The following is a 20567-nucleotide window of genomic DNA, read 5'->3' on the forward strand; positions in this document are numbered from 1 at the left end:
GATTGAAGAATTGAGGATATTTAGCCTGGAGAAGAAATAGCTAGTGGGGATACATGATAATTTCTTACAGAAGAAATTTTCAAGATCATATAAAAAAACCCTTTAATTTAGAGACAAGGAGTCTTTCCAATGCCATATTCTATATCATAATTCAGCCTGAGGTGACAGTAGGATCATTCTAAATATTATTAATATGGCCAGACAAATCCCCATCAAGTATCACTTTTGTAAGTTTACTCTCCTACTTAGAGGACACTGGCCCACTGCTAAATAATGCATCAAGTCCAATCTCCTTCCCGTGGTTTTCAGAGAATGATGACTCTTCTAAGCTCCAGACTTGTTTCTCTACAAGTATATCCCATGAGCATCTCAAAAAAAATATATCTTCCTCCTACACATGTTCATCCTTTTTACTCCACTGTTTATTTTGAAGACAGTCTGGTATAATAATAAGTAGAGGGATGAACTTAGAATCAAGAATACCTGTACTCAGATCCTATCTGAGACACTAGCTATGCGATGCTGGACAAATCACTTAAATAGTCAATCTCTCTAAATCTCTGAGTGTTAATCTATAAATTGAGGATCATAATAATGGCACTTACTTCAAGGGTTTTTTGTGAGGATCACACGAGATATTGTATGTAAAGCATTTTTAAACCTTAAAGCACTATGTAAATGTTAGCTACTATACACTTCTTTTACTACCTTTTGCTTAGTCTTACCCAGGTTTAGCATCATCTATTATTTGTTTCCTGCATCTGGAAATCTTCTCCTGTTCCCTCTTCATTTACTGAATCTCTATCCATAATTTAAATATTCTATCTCAAATTATATCTCTTTCCATGAAGTCTACCCAATTCCTCCACCCAATGGCAATATTTTCTATCAAACCTCATTGAGCACTGTTTTTAATTCTAAGATGCACTTATCCTGCAAATTCCTCTGGTATTCCCTAAAAAGTATGCCATTGCCACTCTAATCAAATTAGTCTATTCAGGAATGACTGATGAAGAATTTTTTAAAGAACTAACAAGGTGGGTAAGCTCGATGCTAAGCACTAGAAATGTAAATATAAGCAATACACACAGTCCCTGACCTCAGAGAGCTTACATTCTAATGGAAGAAGACAACAAATAAAGAAGAGATTGGAAGAAGGTGGGGTACACATATGTTGCTATAGTTTGGAAATGACAAACAAATAACTTGAAGTCTGGTTTCAGGCAAATTAAGATCCTAAAAAATCACCTGTTAAAACCCAGTATCCCAAGAGGAAGAGTTCAAGATTCTGATATTATGAGGGTAATAAGGAGGCTGGCCAGAGTGCAGGCAACATAGTTTGGAAATATATACATATGCATATGCATATGCATATACATATACATATACACATACACATTCACATACATATGCATATAAATATACACATACACGTGCACATACATATACATACACATGCATATACATATACATATATACACACATTTATCTATTACAATGTACATTACAACTGTATATTATAACACTCATTCTCTCCTCTGTGCCTTCACTTAAGCAGTTCCCATTGCTTGTTATGCCATACCCTTTACCTAATTAAATTATAAATCATCCCTTGTGGCCCAATTCATTTTCTACTTCAGTATACGATGACGACTTTCCAAAGTGAGTACATAATGATTTCTTCATTCTCTGAATTCCTTTAGCACTTGTTTGTACAGCACCATTTAACAGGTCATTATATACCCAGATACTATTCTCTCACTGGTTCCTGTGTATTAGTCTTATCTCTCCAACTATATTCTAAGATCTCAGCTCAACATTTTAGTCTTTGAGAGCTTGTGGCCAAAACATTCATCATCCTATGCACAAACTCAAGGTGATTTTTTTAAACTTAGAATAGTTTGGAATACTCAACTAGGCACAAAGTAGGTGCTCAATAAATATTTATTGTTTAGTTGACTGATTTTTTTTTTTTAGCATTAGTGACTTCAGAGAACCAATGGATTCTCACCCTTCATATTTTATATATATATATATATATATATATGTATGTATGTATATATATATATATATGTATGTATATATATACATAGAGAGAGAGAGACTATAGATTTAGTTTTTTTCTCATACCCAAACTCCTTTAAAGTAGCCCAAATATTTTCTGACCTGACAAGAGGTAAAGGAATTAGTTTTAGCTCTGAAAGAATAGAGATCTCTAGAATGGGGGAAGGATATCTTTGCATAAAGGTATGACAAGTATGAAGGTAATAAGTAATTATCTCCCTGAAAATCCCCACAATATTGTTTCACTCCAATCATAACTAAAAAGTTGGGGGCTAGGGGGCGGCTAGGTGGCGCAGTGGATTAAGCACCGGCCCAGGATTCAGGAGTACCTGAGTTCAAATCCAGCCTCAGACACTTGGCACTTACTAGCTGTGTGACCCTGGGCAAGTCACTTAACCCCCATTGCCCTGCAAAAAAAAAAAAAAAGTTGGGGGCTAGAAATACAGAAATATTGAAAAATAGTAACACTTACCTGCCCTATATCAAGAGCTGGATTGATGCTGCGACCAACATCCATGACAATGTCTGTTCTTATGTTCTGTTCATTAAAAAAAAAAAAAAAAACCAAACAGGTCCACTTAGGCTTTTTGAAAACCAATTCTAGTTAGAGGAAAAAGTTGCATACTGCTTAGCACTAATTCATTCCTGAGTGGGGCCACCACATGTCCATTTTATTCAGGAGAAAGGAATAACAAAAGATTCTATTAACTGAAAAAAGTTTTCAAAGTTATATCAATAAACTAACCAACTTAGTAGTTTGGTCACTATTCTCTCTGTAAGAAATGAGTGGTTAACAGCAAATATTACACATCACAAATTATCCAATTAAATAAGTTGACCCTAATCACCAAAAGACATAAGAAATGACACAACAAACCAGAAACAGCTTATACTTTTCTAAATTTTCTTATAAATCTATCACTGTAGCAACATAGGATAAGAAATTATATTCAGAATTTTCCTGCTAATGAATTGTTTATAGAACTTGATGTGCCATAGTACAAGAATAAGAAATATTTCATCTCTTATTCTAAGTTTTTATTTTCATAGTAGTGAAAGTGCTGAACCTCAAAGCTGTGATGAAATAATGGGATTTCACAGATACTCAAAGACCCACCTGGAGATTAATCTAGACTGATTGAATCAAGTGAGAGTGATTGACTGCTGATTAGCCTACTTCAAGTTAACTGGATTGTAATCACACCTGGCTATCCCTTAAGAAGGTATTGTTCTCAGAAGCTGGACTGTGAACTCAACTTGAGAACACACTCAAAACCAATGGATTTGGATGACACCAACCAATCAGCTTGAAGCAGTGTGTAAGGACCGCCTCTGTTCCAGACCTATAAAAAGCTTCCACAATCAGCTTGCTGGAGAGTTCATGATTGAAGAAGGCTGGTGGTGGAGGACTTGAGGAAGAACCCAACCAGGCTGGAACTCTAGGCTAGATAGGCCTTTTTCTTAACTTTCTTAACTCCTTGTGAATACCTGTATGCTTTAATAAATGTTTAATGCCCAAAGACTGGTGCTGAAGCTTCTAATTTAAGGCAACCACAATTTAGATTTTAAACATCACAAAGCCAAACTTAGAAACCAAAACTTCTCTACTGATCTTCAAATGAAAAAAGAAGTATACTGGGGCAGTCTGCCTCCTTCAAGAGCCCTGAGAATTTTCATGTCATGGGAACAGGATTAGTTATGGTAATTAGTGGAAAAGAAGGTATGAAAACTGAAGGGTGCATGTTTGAGGGTATGTCTTCATCAAGAACAGAGGTGCCAAATATAGAACTCACTACGCTCCTGAGAGAGACCCCAGGGTACCTGGGGTAGAAGGAGGGGAAGAGACCAGAATAAAATATAGTTTCTATCTGATTTTAATGTGTTGATGAATTAATTTTTTAAAAAGTAATGTGTAAAAATGTGTGGTTTTCTAAGTCAATATATGGTCCAAAGAGATCCTTATATATAGTTTAGTGGCCCCCATTTCTACTTGAGTTTGATACCAGTAATCTAGATTTTTGTTTAAGAAGAAAATTAATTGGTGATATAAGACATTAAACCTCACATATATAACCTATATCAGATTGCTTGCTGTCTTGGGGAGGGAGAAGGAAGGGGAGGGAGGGAGAAAAATTTGAAACTAGAAATCTTATAAAAACAAATGTTGAAAACTATCTCTACATGTAACTGGAAAATAATAAAATACTGTTATGAAAAAACCTCACAGATTTGAAGCATTCACCTCACTTGTTCAGCAAGGTGAAGTAGCGGAAAGGGCATTGGACTAAAGCTACCATGCCCAGTACCCTTTACCTTCTCTTCTCTCCTCTCTCCCCTCTTTTTAGTTTGTTTCTTCCTTTTATGTGTTTTCTTCCCCTATTAGAATATAAACTCCTTGAGGACAGGGGATAGTTTTTACTTCTTGCATTTGTATACCCAGCACATAGCACACTGCTTCACATATGACAGGTGACTAATAAATGCTGGTTGCCTTGACTTATTCATTGGTCTGGGGTGTCAGGAGACTTGAGCTCTAGTCCCAACTTTTCTACTGGGTCATTGTGTGACCCTGAGTATGTCATGTCACCTCTCTGAAGCCTCTGAAGCCTATAAATGAGAGGTCAAACTAGATGTTCCTTAAGCTTCCTTTTAGTTCTGGAGTCTCTATTTTGGTTGCCAAAGTCACAAAGGACAAAGTTCTTCCGGATGCCTTCAGGCCAAGCAAGTATTGCAAAAGGTCACTGCCCAGGGTGGAGGATTTAGGATAGTCCCCAAAACCTGCCCTGGCAGGAATATGTTGAAAGGAACCCTTTGCCACAGCCTAAACATGAAAAGAGTGGCAGATGAGTCCAACAAGATACAAACCAAATGCTTACCCCAAAGATAAAAAACAGACAAAGACACAAAACCAATCATGGTCCCTCAAGGAGCATTCAATCTAATACAATCTTCTACTAGGTCAATGATTCAATTGAATTGCTCAGACCTATTGGGGCTGCTCAGGATGATTGCCTTGGAAGGAGAGGGAGGGGAAAGATAGTAACTTAATGCTAATAATAATTATATTTATATACTACTTTAAGGTTTACATGGCAGTTTCTTCATAACAGCGTGAGAATATGACAATCCCATGATCACATAGATAATCTATATTGGAACTAATATATGTACCCAGGTCTCCTGATAATAAGTCCAGTGTTCTTCCCACAATACTCAGTTGTGTGCCTGCCCCCCTTCTCTCTCTTTTGTGAGGCAATGAGGGTTAAGTGACTTGCCCAGGGTCACACAGCTAGTAAGTGTCAAGTCTCTGAGGCCGGATATGAACTCAGGCCCTCCTGACTCCAGGGCCAGTGCTTTATCCACTGCGCCACCTAGCCACCCCCAGTTGCCTCTCTTAAGAAAGGGTACAGTCAGTTATGGCAGAAGATTACCTAGAATTCTGTAGGGCCTGTCTACAGTCAATTCCAACCCCCCTGCTACAAGTCAGCAGTGCTGTTCTCTTAAAATTGTTCTGGTGGTCTGAAAGACTATTTGTAGAACTCCATGAATTATCATGTTTATAGTATGTCACAACCCTGTCCTAGGGCATTGGAAGAATGAGGCACAATCTGGAAATGTGCAAATCCAGATGACACAGAAAGCCTTCTAATCTCCTTTCTCATGGGAGAAGGGTTAGAGAAGTCATATATTAAGGAGAGATGAAAAGTTTCATTGTTTAATGATACTTAAAGGTTTCTCTAGTGTGTACTCCAAGCCCACTGATAAGCATTGTGTCTTGATAGAAACCATGGAGAGTTGACCTTGCTTGAGTTTTATAGCCAGAGTCTTGAAATCCTGGAGTCACATAAACAAGGCTTATAAATCCTCCCCGCCAAAAAAAAAACAAAAACAAAAAACAAAAAACAACAGGAGGATTCCATTAAGATGACATATTCAGGTCACTTATCAGTGATAAACTTAATGAAGACCACAGTCCAAAGACATCACCATGAGAGATGCTGGGGTTGTTTAGATGAGTGAATATCATCAAATCAGTATAGAACTGATGTCCTTAATTGGTGGTACATTATTCTTACATTAACCTTGGGACTTATTATGCCTACCCTGACAGTTTGTTCCTCTTGTTAGCTATAACCATATGGTTGTTCACAGTAATAAAGGTGACAGCCACATGTGTTTCCTAAGACTGATCAATTTGGTTTTTTTCAACCCCAGAAAAGTTTGTTTCCTCATGTGATGAGAAACCTATGATCAGCCTAAAGACATCATTTTAGAATACCCAGGATTTTGTTTATTGGCAGAAGGTGAGAGGGAAAGAATAGAGCAAAGAGCGGGGGCAGAACAGAAGGGGGACTACTCTTGTATAATTCGTAAAGCTATAAAGATACTCCAATATTCAATGAAAATTTTATATGGCCCACTACCTGAGTAAAGGAAGTCACTTACCTGAAGACCAGGAAATAGAATTCCAGGCTGACACACAATACATTTGTATTGGTGTCCTGAGACTGACTTGGAAGGCCTTTAAGAATGCTCTATCGTTATTTTTTACATGAACTAAGAATTTGTTATCCTGATTTAGTCCCTCCCAATTCTGAGATTCTATGATTCTGACACATAAGCCTAGCATCATCTGCTTTAGGGGAAGGATGGAATTCAGTCCACAATTTAGGCCTAGGTTGCAGACTGTATAAGGAATTAGTTACCTTATGATCTCCTGTCAGGCAGTCGATTTCCACTTCTGAACAGGCAGTTCCAAATACAAAGTAAACAAATGGGTGACCTTCACCTTTTTCCCAGTCCATGTCAGACTCATAGCCCCTGTTGGAAATGTAGTTCTTTATGTATCTTGCAAGGGGAGCATGTCATGGTAGAAAGAGAGCTGCACTTATAAGACTAGAGTTTAGGAATTGGCTCTGTCACTTACAGGACTAGCTAAGTGATTATTTGTTGTTATTTAGTCATTTCAATTGTGTCCAACTCTTTATAACCCTATTTGGGTTTTTCTTGGCAGAGATATGTGGTTGGTTTTTTTTGTGGTTTGCTATTTCCTTCTCCAGCTTATTTTTACAGATGAGGAAACTGAGGCAAACAGAGTTAAATTACTTGTCCAGGGTCACAAATCTAGTGAGTGTCTGAGGTTGGATTTGAAACTCAGGTACTCCTGAATCCAGGGCTGGTGCTTTATCCACTGCGCCACCTACCTGCCCCCTGGCCCTTATTTAAAAGTACAAATGACTGGATAGTTTTGTGGTGGAACTTGCAGTTGAATAGATAATATTGCAACAAAAATAAACATTTACCAGGAATACCCAGCAAAGGTTCTTATAGTTCTTATAGTTCTGTAAACAGAACTATAAGTTTCCCTTGGTTCCATTATTTTTAAAAGCATGTTTTTAAAAAGCATTTTTACCTATTTCTTTGAAATACTCTACATTAGTCTTCTTTGAAATACTTCCTTTTCTCACTTTACCAGTGAGATGGTATGATATCATCTCAAATTTTAACAATTCTAGAAGTTTGAAAGGGCTTTTTTTTTTACCTGAAATGTCCAGTTGCTGAAAGACTAATGCTTTGATTAAAAGCTTCTTGTGCCTGCAAAAGATGAAGATATTTTCTTGTATAATAGTCCAAAAGATTCATTTAAAAGAAACAAAAACTAAATATAACATTTTATCTATGTTTTCATTTCTACTCTTATTCTAAATTAAGTAATTCTCTTTCTCATCAGTAACTGCTACTTCTTATTACAAATTAAATTAACAGCCTGCAATAGCATGCAGAACAAATTTCTGTCCTAGTTTCAATACTGGCACTTCCCCAACCTTTAGAGACTCCAAGTACTCTACATCTTAATCTTCAAGAGCTTCAGTAGCCAAAAAAGTCATTGCCCTCTGGTCAAATTGATGATGATTTTAAAATTTAGAATATTCATATGCAAATAGATCTTTAACCTCCTCAATGAAGAAGTTCATTGCAATGATGTAGCTCACAACCCATACAAGGATAATGGGACAACCAGCCCACCCTGTTCGGCTCTTGGCCACATTCTCCCATTTGTCTAGGGGGAGAGGGAAGAAGGGAAGAGACTGAGGCTTTCCTCACTTTCTCCTGACATTGTGAGGGTACCAACAGAGTACTGTTGCTAGCTATCTGCCATCCTTCACCTTTTCCATATGGACCACCTGTCTTCTCTTCCTATAAAACAATTATCTAATTACCTCATGAATAGTTAATAATGAGTTTAAAATAATTTTCAAAGAATCATTGTTTTTCCTTTTTTCCTGTTTTTTGGGGGAAGGGGGTTGGGGGAGCAGAGGAGGACTAGCAATATTATCGTCAAAAAGAATAGTATTGTCAAAAAAGTAAAAGAAAAGAGGGTCCCTGAAGCATTTTTAAAAGCATAGAATGAATAAAAGAAACTTCATAAAGAAATGCAGATGAGCATGACAGCTTCGAAAGTAACATTTTGAATTTATTATATACTTAAAAGGAAAAGTAATTTATACATAATGGAAATTTGTGGGTTTATGTATAATTTTCATTTATCTACTCCACTTTGTTTATAGGAATGCTTATTTACTTAGTATTTTGTTTAGAATTTAAAAAATGTTAAAGAGTCTGTTGCAAACATTTATGGTATCTCTGAATGAGTTTTTGGTTTCAATGCTGTGAATATGCATTAATATTAAAAAGGAAAAACAAGAACATAAAAGTAGAATTCCATCAAATTATATCAGTTACATTGAAAATCCCCCTAGTTGTAATGCGTACACCACAGGGGATGCAGAGCTATAAGGAGGTACTTTTGCTTCTTGAGCAAACTGAAAAATTCTATTCCCTGTGTGTTGACAGTTGAATCATTACTATAACATATATAACAAAATAAATGTCTACATGCCATGGAGAGTAGAATCTTTTGATATTTAAAATTTGTACATGTGCCAAAGGTAATATAAAAACCGTCCCTAGTTATCCATCCCTTTGTACTGTGCCCTGGTTAAGGTCAAGTGCAGAGAAAAGAATATTTGGAATCCAGGCTTGTACTTCAAAACCTGGCTCAGCAACTGGCCAACTGCGTGTCCTTTAGTAAGTCACTTGCTCTCTTTAGGCCTTAGTTTACTCATCTGTAAAATTGGGTTGGTCTAAATGATTTCTTGTGTAAAGTTCATGGTATATGATAAGCAGCTGAAGAAATTGGAGACATTTTTGGCATGGAGGGGGAGAACACCCTAGCTCTGTTTAAGTATTTGAAGAGCTGGGGGCAAGGAAGAAGAGTTAGACTTGATCAGTTTGGCCTTGGGGGTGGGTTGGCACAGTAATAATCTAGAGCAAGGAGCTTACAAAGAGGCAAAGTAAGGTTTGATATCAGGACAAATTCCAAATAACAAGGATTATTCCAAGGTGGAATGAGCAGCCTCCAGAGGCCTTAATTCCCCCTTCCTGGAGGTCTTCAGAGGCTGAAAGGCCACTTATCAGGTACTCAGGTACGTTGTGGTGGAGAGAGCTGCTGAGGTCCCTAACAATTCTAAACACGTGGGTTCTCTAACCCACTCAAGGTTCATGGTTCAGGACACAAAAATCTTACCTCACAGAATAATCCTAGGGAACCAACCTCCTCTTCCACTTGCCAGGACTACATGGAATCTACTCATTTCCTAAAGATTCCCTTTCTTTATCACTTTAACCCTAGAATATTAGTTTTCCACCCTCTAAGCATCAAATAGCCCTTTAAGACAAAAAAAAATGCTTGAGAATCTAAAAGTGACACATAAAATTATCAAAATCCAAACCCAAACTAAAGCAATCTGTCCCTTTATTGTGTTTATTTCCTCTCCACCGATCCTTCATTCTGAAAGGTGGCACCTTTCAGAAGCCTTCATTAAAGCTACTGGATTTAGAAGTACCTTATTAGGCACTGGCAAGAACTGCCTCTTATTCTTTCACATGAAAAAAAAGTCTTACCCACTCCTTCCATGTGCCATAAGGGTTTTTGCTAATAATGGGTTCCAGACGTTTTAGAAGAATTCGACAAGCATCCTATAATTGATAAAAGAAATGAAAATTATGCTAGTAATGTTGGGAAGGAAATAACAACCCTTGTTAAATAAAGTAAATACCTATGTCCTTGAGACAGAAAGTGATTCAAAAAAAATTTTTTTAATGTAAAGCTCAACTAGATGCAAACCACTAAATGAATCTGCAAATAGATGTATTGTCATTAGTGAGCTATGGATTTAAAATATCTTATTTATGAGTGTAGACTATAGGCTCACTAAAGGTAATGGCTCATCTTATCTTTTCCATTGCCTAAAACAGGTCTTTGTACCCATTAGCTAAAAAAAATGTTTGTCTTCACTGGTCCTTGCAACTTGTTTATTCCTAGTAACAAACAATCTACTACTAATTTTGACAAGAATAGAGACAGTCTTATAGTTTGGTAAATTGAATAGGAGTCAGAAGCCCTGTGTGATTGTTACACAAGTTAATACAGTGCTAGGACATGTATATGGCTTAGGAAAAGCTGGGGCCAGGCCAGTGAATTCAGTTCATCCTAGAATTAAATAAAAGCTACTCTATAAACCACATAGTACAAGGAATCACTTGAGGTTTGAGCAGTTGGCCAGCAGATGTTGGTAACAGTGAGAGAAGCTTAACTTGAGGCAGAATAATAATCTTACTTGAGGCAGAATAATAATCTTCTTTGGATACTGGACTTTCTATGGAGCTGGTTTTTACATGCAAGCTAAGGAGTTTAGCTGGGAATGGAGGGGATACCAACCGCCTCACTCAAGTTGGCTGTCTTTTTCCTACGGCATTCTGTAAGGATTTTTTATTTAGTCAAGGCTTGCTGATCTCAAAGAATGTGGTCAGGTTAGTTGAACACTCCAAAGGGGTGTGATGTGAAAATAAGGTGGGGGAGATCCAGCTGCAATTCAATTCAATTCAACAAATATTTATTAAGCACCTACTTTATGCAATGGATTACAGTATAACTACTGGCAAGAGGAAAATGTAGTCCAGCTTTCTAACCTTATTGCCTTCTACTCCTCAACATGGAACTTTCCTGCTCCAACCAGATTTATCATTTCACTGCCTCCCAAATTCATGTTACATATTAAAATCCCTCAGTCTTTACTCATGTTATTTCCCACAGTTTAGAACGCTCAGCCCTCTTCTTTCCACCTTTCCAAATCCTACCTAACCTTCAAGCAGGATGGTAAGGGAAGAACACTGATTAGAGTTAGAGAAGCTGGGTTCAAATCCTGACTTTGAGGCTTACTTTTTTTCTTTTTTAACCTTGGGTAAGCCATTTAACTTTTTTGGACACCACTTTCCTCATTTAGAAAAAGGAGTTGGAGGGGCAGGCTTACAATAGATAATTGCTAAGGTCCTTTGTTGTGCTAGATAGATAATCATGTAACCCTACTTCACTTCCCTTACCATTTGCAGGCTGTGCAGGGAGCTCTCACGATGTGAGTTTCCCATGCTGACATATCATAGATTGTTTTGTATTCTCTTCTTGACCAAAGAAGAAACTGGAACTAAGTAGATTTAGCTACACCCACATGACTAGTAAATATCAGAGGCAGAATCTGAATCCAGGTCTTTACTCCAAATTTAACACTTTATCCAATAAACTAGATTGTAAGCTTCTTAGAGGATAGGAAACATCTCCTAGACTTCTTTGCAATCCTCTACCTTCCTTCTTCCCTTCCCCAATACCCTGAACAAGTTAGGTGCTTAATAAATATTTGAATGATTTTCCATTCTCATTTCTAAATATTTCTTTCAGAATTTACTTACATAAAGGATGTCCCAAAGTCTTAGTGCAGTTTTAAACTTTGATAGTTTAGAATTTATTAAAAATTTAAGCTTTAATAGCTTCACTAAGACTTAAGGGACATTCTTTATTTAGTCATAGAAGGGCAAGGATTAAGCTGTTAGTACTCTTATTTTACCTGCAGTGCCATTCCGTTGACATCTGCCACCACAGAGCCTCCTGAGCAATTTCCATTAGGGATCATTTCAGTACTTGTTCCACGCAAGTGAATATTGGACATTGGCATTCCTAACTCACGACTGACGACCTAACAAAGAGAATAAGCTCTTATTAACAAATGTTCAATTCAATTCAAAAAAACATTAAATACCTACTATTTGTAGGCCCCTGTTCTAGAAGCTAGGAATGAAACACAGAGCCCCCTCTTTGGCAGTTTACAATTTAATAATTTAATAATAATGATGATGACAATAGCTGATATAGTTTAATACATGTAGACAGCCTAGTAGATAACATTAAATGATCTGATATGAATCCAAGAAAAGTAAACTTTTGTATAAAAAATTTATGTTTAAAAATATTTTTCCCATTCCTGTTTGTTTTAAATAGGTCTCATATGTGTATATTAATATATATACACATATATACATATATACATATGTAGTAAGCACATATGTAGTGTATATGTATGTGTGTGTATCCTTAAGTGAAGAAAGGAAAATCTATTTGATTGGTCTGGGATCTCAATTTGAATATAGATATCAATTTTTCTATGGTTTGGCAAGTTTTAGGAAAAGGAATTCAAATTGTGAGTAAGAATAAAATGTATTTAAAAATTTAAGTCAGACATGAGTTTGAATATGAAATTGAAATTATTTGGAAACAAAACTGGGGTTTGTGTTATTAAAATATATTGACCTCCCTAGTGAAATTTTTCTATATGCATTTCACTAGGATTATTAAATTATGGGGGATAGCTAGGTGGCACAGTGGATAGAGCACCGGCCCTGGATTCAGGAGGACCTGAGTTCAAATCCAGCCTCAGACACTTGACACTTACTAGCTGTGTGACCCTGGGCAAGTCACTTTACCCTCATTGCCCCCCCCCCAAAAAAAGAAGGATTGTTAAATTAAGAATTTGTGTATCTAATTTTATGAAGAAGAAAAGAAACAAGCATTCATTAAGCATCAACTATGAGCCAGCCACTGTGCTAAGTGTTCTGCAAATATCCCATTTCATCTCCACATCAACCTGGTAAGGAGGTATTAATATTATCCCTATTTTAATCAGTTGAGGAAACTGAAGCAAACAGAGGGTAAGTGACTTCCCCAGGGTCACACAACAAGTTCTAACATTCTTGACTTTTACTGATTCCATAAGTTCCTGGTATTTGTTTTAGAGTTAAAAACCACAGAATACAAGGTTCCTTCAAATTCTGTATTGTGATTTCCTCTAAATGAGGAGATATTCATCACAGTCTTAGAGCATAAACTATAGATTGTAATTTATGATCAGCAACTGCTAAGAGCAATTTCACCAGGTTAATGAATAACTCACTTTTGTTGATGAAATATTTGTACATCTAATATTTGAACTGGAATTTCCCTGAGGGGACTAATATATACTTTATTTCTAAAAATATATATTTTAAGGGTATTGTGTGTGTGTGTGTGTGTGTGTGTGTGTGTGTGTGTGTGTGTGAGAGAGAGACGGGGAGGCGGGGGAGGGGGGAGCGGCGGTATCTGGTAAGAATGAAAACTGCAAATATGTCCTGGACAAAAGCTCAAGTTAAAATTTCAAAATAAAAAGGCAAACAGTCTTTAGGTAAAACAATAATCATTATTATCATTAATTATAACAACAACAATAATAATTGTCTAAATTCATGGATTGCCAATACATATGCATAAAAAAGTTGAAATGTAAAAATTATAGGTGGTCTTTGTAAGTTTAAGAGGATAAAAACAAAGGTTCAAGTTTCCAAGAATATAGATTTATTAAGCAATGCATGCCAATGGCAGGTCCTAGGTGGCACAGTGGATAGAACACCACGTGTTGAGTCAGAAAGACTTGAGCTGAAATCTGGCCTCAGACACTAGCAGTGTGACCCTGAGAAAGTCACTTAACCCTGTTCACCTGTTTCCTCATTTATAAAATGAAAAGGAAAGGGCAAGCTGCTCCAGTATCCCTACCAAGAAAATCCCAGATGGGGTCACAGAGGGTCATATATGACCGAAATGACTGAACAACCACCACATGTCAATTGTATAACAAATCAGCACTAGGCCTGCTCAGCTTGTTCCTGGACCAATTTTATGCATTAAAAGAAAACAATTAACAGAATATAAACCAGGATACAAGATTAAGTCATCTGATTTCTAATTGGAAGAAATGTTATTGTCATTCCAAGTTGGGAAGTGGGGAGTGAACCAGTACAATTCCCTAAATTCAGAAAAAGAGGTGTCCCATTTCCCCACAGGTATTTGTAGTCAATCAAAGGAACATGAATATACAGTAATTGATTGACCAGCATGGAGCCAGTTTTCAGATTAGACATATGGGTTACTTGAAATGTATAATTGTGAGAAAATTCCTTGCAGCAACCTTTGGATCTGACCAGGTTTCTGGTCAGCATAATCTAGGTCCTTAGCTAAGGGTCTCTAAGCAACAGGTAGAGGTGACCTAGCATTCTAACCATTCAGGGCTAGGTTCAAACAATACAATTAAGTTTTCTCACAATCCCGGTGATTGAATAAAGTTTTCTCACAAGGCAAAAATTGGATTAGACCCCTAACTGAATAGAAAGGGAACTAAGCTGAGTTAGCTCCAGAATTGAATCACAAGATGGAATCATTGTGGTTCCCTCAGTTTCCACAATTCCCTCACATGATGCTTTCTTTGAGGAAAAAAAAATTATTAACTAAATGTTTCAAAGACATATACCCTGGTGTGTTGAGTTAGTCTGGTTCCAAAAAATAAAAGGACACTTTAACAAATTATTATTTGTTAACAGTCTAACAAGTACTTTCTGGGACAACAAATTTTATTTGTAAGAGTTGAAGCCTGAAAACAGTTGAAATTAGAAATGCCATATTTATGCACAAATAATATACATTCATATGTATGTATGTAATATGCAGATATAGATATATTTACAAATATATTTATATGGGGATCTCTAGATTTTTGTCAGCTGAATTATTATAAAGAAATTTTATTTTGGAATTTTCATGTTTTAACTAATTTTATACACATTTTTGTGTGTATGTATATATACATATAGTATATACACTTATATAATTGAATATGAGTAAATGATTTTTCTATATAGAGAAATTAAAGATAACTGAGACTTTTCTCTCACCACCAGAATAGTAGAGTGATAATTCTTTATCAGTTTGTTTGAAAATTTTCTTTTTCTGAGTTAAAATACCTATTTTTAGCCAATTTTATGAATGTATAATGTTACATTCTATTGGTGGAGCCAGATACAAAATATGCAGAAACAAATAACTTCACAAAGTGACATAATTCACAAAGAAGCACCTAAGTTTAGCCTTACAAGAAAACAAGGATTCTGAGCAGCAGAGATGAAGCAGGAGGGCATTACAGGCATAGAGAATGGCACGTTCAAAGCCCCGGAGGTGGGTGATAAAGAGTTAAGGGAATCTGGAGGGAACAATGCCATGGAAGCTGAAAGCAGGGAGTTTTAGGGGGGAGGGGGAGTAAAGGAGAGGAAGAGGGGGATGGTCAGCAGTATCAAAAGATGTAAGATGTCCAAGTATATCACAGCTAAGAAAAGACCACCTGAATTAGAAGTTAGGTGATTACTGATAACCTTGGAAAGAACAGCTTTAGGCAAATGGCAGCATGGGAAACCAGATGGAAAGGGGTTAAGAAATGACTGAGAGTAATGAGGAATGGGGAAGTAATAAGTGCACATAAATCTTTTTAAGAATTTGCCAACTGGGGCTAGGTGGTGCAGTGGATAAAGCACCATCCCTGGATTCAGGAGGACCTGAGTTCAAATATAGCCTCAGACACTTGACACATACTAGCTGTGTGACCTTGGGTAAGTCATTTAACCCTCATTGCCCTACTCCCCCCCCCAAAAAAAAAAGAAGAAAAGAGTTTGACAATTAAAGGGAGAAAAGATATGGGGTGATAGCTAGAGAAAACAGCAGGGTCAGGATCAAGCATGTCTGTGGCTGAGGTAAGAGGGAAGCTGTAGCTGTTGGGAATTGAGAAGGCTGGTAATTTGGGAGATCAGACTCTATGACATGGTGAAGTCCTCTGACCCTCTGCTCTCCTCTAGAATCTTTCCCCACTTACCATTCCCTCTCTTTCTATCATCTATAATGTTTTTTTGTTTTGTTTTGGTTTTTTTAGTGAGGCAATTGGGGTTAAGTGACTTTGCCCAGGGTCACACAGCTAGTAAGTGTTAAGTGTCTGAGGCCAGATTTGAACTCAGGTACTCCTGACTCCAGGGCCGGTGCTCTATCCACTGCGCCACCTAGCTGCCCCCTCTATCATCTATAATGAAGAGACTATGATTGCAGCCTCAGCTTTTTGATAAATTACATAACCTCTTTAAACTTTAGTTTCTTCATCTGACAAATGATGATTGATCTGTTTATACTCTAAAGAGTTTAGAAATTATATTAATATCTTTAGAGATTTAACAGATTTGTCAGATTCGTCTTGAAGTATAATAGCTGACATTTATGTAATACTTTAAGGTTTGCAAACTTCTTTACTTACATCATCTCATTTAATTCTCAAAGAAATTTTGTGGGGTAGTTGCTCCCGACACATGCATACATTAAGATTTATGGATGCTAGGGGCAGCTAGGTGGCACAGTGGATAGAGCACCAGCCCTGGAGTCAGGAGGACCTGAGTTCAAATCCGGCCTCAGACACTTAACACTTACTAGCTGTGTGACACTGGGCAAGTCACTTAACCCCAATTGCCTCAAAAAAAAAAAAAAAAAGATTTATGGATACTGTGACCTCTCCAGGGCTGTACAGCCACTAAATGTCTGAAGTAGGATTTAAACCCAGGCCTTCCAAGTCCAGGGCTCTGTCAAGATTATATAGGCCAAATAGAATCCGTCAGATGAGGAAAATAAGGCCTAAAGATATAAAATAAATTATCCAAGGAACCTAGGCTGAAACCCCAGTTTTGATTCATGAAAGTTTCCAATGACTTTGATCTCATTGTTCCAACTAACCGAGTAATATTCTGAGTCATAGTTTGGACTTTTGTCCACTGAGATTACTATTTTCAATTTTCAGGCCAAATATTTTTTCTGGTTGCAAAATTCATAATTTGGGATCTAGGCTCAAAAGTCAGTCTCTTCTGAATTCAATTAATTCACTTCAGTGAATTGTATTCACTTCCTTCAAATCTTGGCCATCTACAAACAGTCATTCCTGGTTGCCCTGGTTGTTAGTGCTATCTTCCTCAAATTATTCTATTTATTTGCATGTGTAAATGTTGTATGCCCTACCAAATGTAAGCTCCTTGAGGGCAGGGTCTGTTTTGGGGGGTTTTTGTTTTTTGGGTTTTTTTGCTTTGGCTTTTCTTTGTATTCTTAGCTAGAATAATGTCTTGTATACAGTAGGTTACAGGATATTATTTAGAGCTAGAAGAAATGTCAGAGGCCATCTATTCCAACCACTCATTTAAACAGATGAGGAAACTGAGGTCCAGAAGGGAGAAATAATATGCTCAAAGTAAGCCAAAACCTTCTAGTGTTTATGCTGATGTCCTCTGACTCCAAAGCCATTGCTTTTTCTACTTGAAATATGCTCCTCTTTTTAATAAAAGGTGTTGGATAATTACTTATTGAATGGAATTGAATCATTTATTCCTCCAGCTTAATAACCTAAAGCATTGATTTATTAAAATGAAAATGCAAAAGTGGCATAACTGCTCTTCTTTAATTTTTCCCTCTCTTCCCAAACACACACACACACACACACACACACACACACACACACACACACACACACACACACACACATCCACTCATTTGTTCTTACCTGAATCATTTTGGTGTGAACCCCCTGCCCCATTTCAATTCCACAGTGAGTCACAAGCACAGATCCATCCAGATAGATGTGAACTAGAGCAGCCGCCTAAGCAGGGGGGAAAAAAAATAAAATATATATATAGTTTGGTAGTGCTTTTTAATAATGTTATTATACAATCATTCATTTCAAACTATTTTCTTTGAGACCAAAATCTACACACAGTTTGACCATAGCAATATGTCATGATCATGCATGGAACAGAATCCTAACTCTCTTTAGTGCATGACTCAGGTTATCAACATAAAGCTTCCTCACTCAATCCAACCACACCCACCACTTAGCCCTTATCCTAATAATGCAGTCATTAATGAATCATGCTCCAATAAATTTGGTCTCAATGTATCTGCCACACCTGCATAATCCTTGGATGGCATATTAGGCAGATACCTAGCCAAGTCATCTTACTAAGATGTGATCACTACTGTAGAACTCTCCAGGGCTACTTTTATAGGAAAACAGATAATAGGATGCTAGTCTAACACAATGAGTTAAAACAAAATAATCATAGGGCAGATGTTAGGAAAAAGTTTCATTTCAAAATAGGGGATGGGAAACACTTCAAGTGGATCCCCTACATGAGACTCAAGGAGCAAAGAATCATGTGAGAGAAATGTTAAAAGTCAGGTTTTCCAGAAGTATCTAGAGAAGGAACAAGATAAAATATAAACAAGATAATATATGAAATTCACTTCTGGAACAACTCAGTTCTCCATAATATTGCTCCTGCTTACTTCCCTTCTCAAGGTCACAGTTTTTTCTTCCATAAGCTTAGAATTTTGGACCAAATGACCTATGTTATCCCTCCTAAATCTGACAGAAAGCATAGTGGTATGTCTCTGATCCCTGGACCAGAGGAAGGATTCAGTTGTAGCCTCTAACTCAGTGTAGATACCTACAATGAAATAACCAGGGGTGGTGTCCCAGATGAAAGAGGAAAAGAGGAGCCTGCATGCAGTTGAGCTGCTCTGAATTTGTAGAGCCTCTCAGTGGGCTCATAGAAGAAGAGATTAACTCTTTTTTTTTTTTTAATCTACACACAAAGCCTCAAAGAAACACACAGCTTGAACACAAGTCAACAAGAATTCCTTGAAGAGTTAAAGCAAGAGGTTTGTTTGTTTTTTTAAGAGCTAAAAATAATTGTAAAAACAAATTAGGGGGCAGCTCAGTGGTAGAGTGGATACAGCACCAGTCCTTCAATCAGGAGGTACTGAATTCAAATCCAGCCTTGGACACTTACCAGCTGTGTGACCCTGAGCAAGTCACTTAACCCTCATTGCCCTGCCACCAGAGAGAGAGAGAGAGAGAGAGAGAGAAACAGTAAGAAAACATGGGAAAAGAAATAAGAACAGGGAAGGATATGAAAAAAATGGTAGCTTAAAACAAGAGTCACAAAAGCTTACCAAAGAAAATAATTTCTTGAGATTGGTTATTGGTCAAAGGGAAGCTAATGATTCCATAAGACATCAAGAAATAATAAAATGAAGTCCAAATACAGAGAAAATAGAAAAAATTGTGGAGTATCTGAGGAAAAACAACCGTTCTGGAAAACAGATTGAGAAGAAATAATTTAAGAATGATTGAACTACCTGAAAGTCATGGGGAAGGTGGGGAAGAGCCTAGATATCATATTTCAAGAAATCATAAAAGACAACTGCTAAGATATCTTACAACCAGAGAGCAAAGTAAAAATTGAAAGAATCCACTGGTCAACTTCTAAAAAAAATACTCAAACATACACTTTGGGTAGAAATACATCTTACCCCACAGAGAAATAGTAGGGAAAGAGGTTGAGAGAAAGAAGGTGGGAGGGAGGCAGCTAGGTGGCACAGTGGATAAAGCACTGGTCCTGGATTCAGGAGGACCTGAGTTCAAATCTGGTCTCAGACACTTGACACTTACTAGCTGTGTGACCCTGGGCAAGTCACTTAACCCTCATTGCCCTGTCACCAAAGAGAGAGAGAGAGAGAGAGAGAGAGAGAGAGAGAGACAGTAAGAAAATATGGGAAACAAAAAAAATGGTAGCTTAAAATAAGAGTCACAAAAGCTTACCAAAGAAAATAATTTCTTGAGATTGGTTATTGGTCAAAGGGAAGCTAATGATTCCATAAGACATCAAGAAATAATAAAATGAAGTCCAAATACAGAGAAAAGAGAAAAAAAATGTGGAGTATCTGAGGAAAAACAACTGTTCTGGAAAACAGATTGAGAAGAAATAATTTAAGAATGATTGAACTACCTGAAAGTCATGGGGAAGGTGGGGAAGAGCCTAGATATCATATTTCAAGAAATCATAAAAGATAACTGCTAAGATATCTTACAACCAGAGAGCAAAGTAAAAATTGAAAGAATCCACTGGTTAACTTCTAAAAAAAATACTCAGACATACACTTTGGGTAGAAATACATCTTACCCCACAGAGAAATAGTAGGGAAAAGGGTTAAGAGAAAGAAGTGGGGGAGGCAGCTAGGTGGTACAGTGGATAAAGCACTGGCTCTGGATTCAGGAGGACCTGAGTTCAAATCTGGCCTCAGACACTTGACACTTACTAGCTGTGTGACCCTGGGCAAGTCACTTAACCCTCATTGCCCCACAAAAAAAAAAAAGAGAGAGAAAGAGAAAGAA

General features: G+C 37.1%; 1 protein-coding gene across 1 annotated transcript in view; it reads right to left on the minus strand.

Moving 5' to 3' along the window:
* Nucleotides 1-20567, minus strand: part of LOC122746748 (aldehyde oxidase 1-like) — an 88230-nt gene that overhangs the window by 6053 nt on the left and 61610 nt on the right. The window contains exons 27-32 of the mRNA XM_043992663.1: nucleotides 17895-17990; nucleotides 12027-12155; nucleotides 10030-10104; nucleotides 7607-7659; nucleotides 6771-6885; nucleotides 2537-2602 (exon numbers count right to left, since the gene is read on the minus strand). Coding sequence (XP_043848598.1) covers nucleotides 2537-2602; nucleotides 6771-6885; nucleotides 7607-7659; nucleotides 10030-10104; nucleotides 12027-12155; nucleotides 17895-17990 — 534 coding nt within the window. The remainder of the gene's footprint in view (nucleotides 1-2536; nucleotides 2603-6770; nucleotides 6886-7606; nucleotides 7660-10029; nucleotides 10105-12026; nucleotides 12156-17894; nucleotides 17991-20567) is intronic.

Source organism: Dromiciops gliroides, chromosome 3, assembly GCF_019393635.1.
Source record: "Dromiciops gliroides isolate mDroGli1 chromosome 3, mDroGli1.pri, whole genome shotgun sequence".
Classification (NCBI taxonomy): Eukaryota; Metazoa; Chordata; class Mammalia; order Microbiotheria; family Microbiotheriidae; genus Dromiciops; species Dromiciops gliroides.